The sequence below is a fragment of the Larimichthys crocea genome, unplaced genomic scaffold, assembly GCF_000972845.2.
Source record: "Larimichthys crocea isolate SSNF unplaced genomic scaffold, L_crocea_2.0 scaffold28180, whole genome shotgun sequence".
NCBI lineage: Eukaryota > Metazoa > Chordata > Actinopteri > Sciaenidae > Larimichthys > Larimichthys crocea.
Genome location: NW_020853701.1, coordinates 1 through 517, shown reverse-complemented (window position 1 = coordinate 517; position 517 = coordinate 1). Strand labels below are relative to the sequence as shown.

Genomic DNA, 517 nt, shown 5'->3' with positions numbered 1-517 from the left:
TGGACGGGTAGCCCGGCTGCTGGGGTTGGTAACGTGGCTGCTGGGGCACAGGCTTGGACGGGTAGCTCGGCAGCTGGGGCCTGGGATAGGAGGGATAGCTCGGCAGCTGGGGCTGGTAACGTGGCTGCTGGGGCACAGGCTTGGACGGGTAGCTCGGCAGCTGGGGCATGGGATAGGAGGGATAGCTCGGCAGCTGGGGCTGGTAGCGTGGCTGGGGCATGGGCTTGGACGGGTAGCTCGGTTGTGGCATGGTCTTTGACAGGGAGCGTGGCTGCTGGGGCACGGGCTTGGACGGATAGCTCGGCTGCTGGGGCTGGTAACGTGGCTGCTGGGGCTGGGGCACGGGCTTGGACGGGTAACGTGGCTGCTGGGGCTTAGATGGGCGACTAGAATGCATCTCAATTCCAGAACTTGAAGCAATACCTGACGCAAAGACATTTCCATTTTGTGGTACAGCGAAAGCCCACATGCCAGCTTTGGACTGGTGGACACCGGGCTTGGACGGATAGCTCGGCTG

General features: G+C 63.1%; 1 protein-coding gene across 1 annotated transcript; it reads right to left on the bottom strand.

Moving 5' to 3' along the window:
* Positions 1-4: 4 nt before the first annotated feature.
* Positions 5-511, bottom strand: LOC109138607 (B1-hordein; the record flags this gene model as incomplete). Its single annotated transcript, XM_027276037.1, has 1 exon — positions 5-511. A coding segment is annotated over exon 1 (465 nt), but the record flags the coding sequence as incomplete, so codon positions are not given.
* Positions 512-517: the final 6 nt, after the last annotated feature.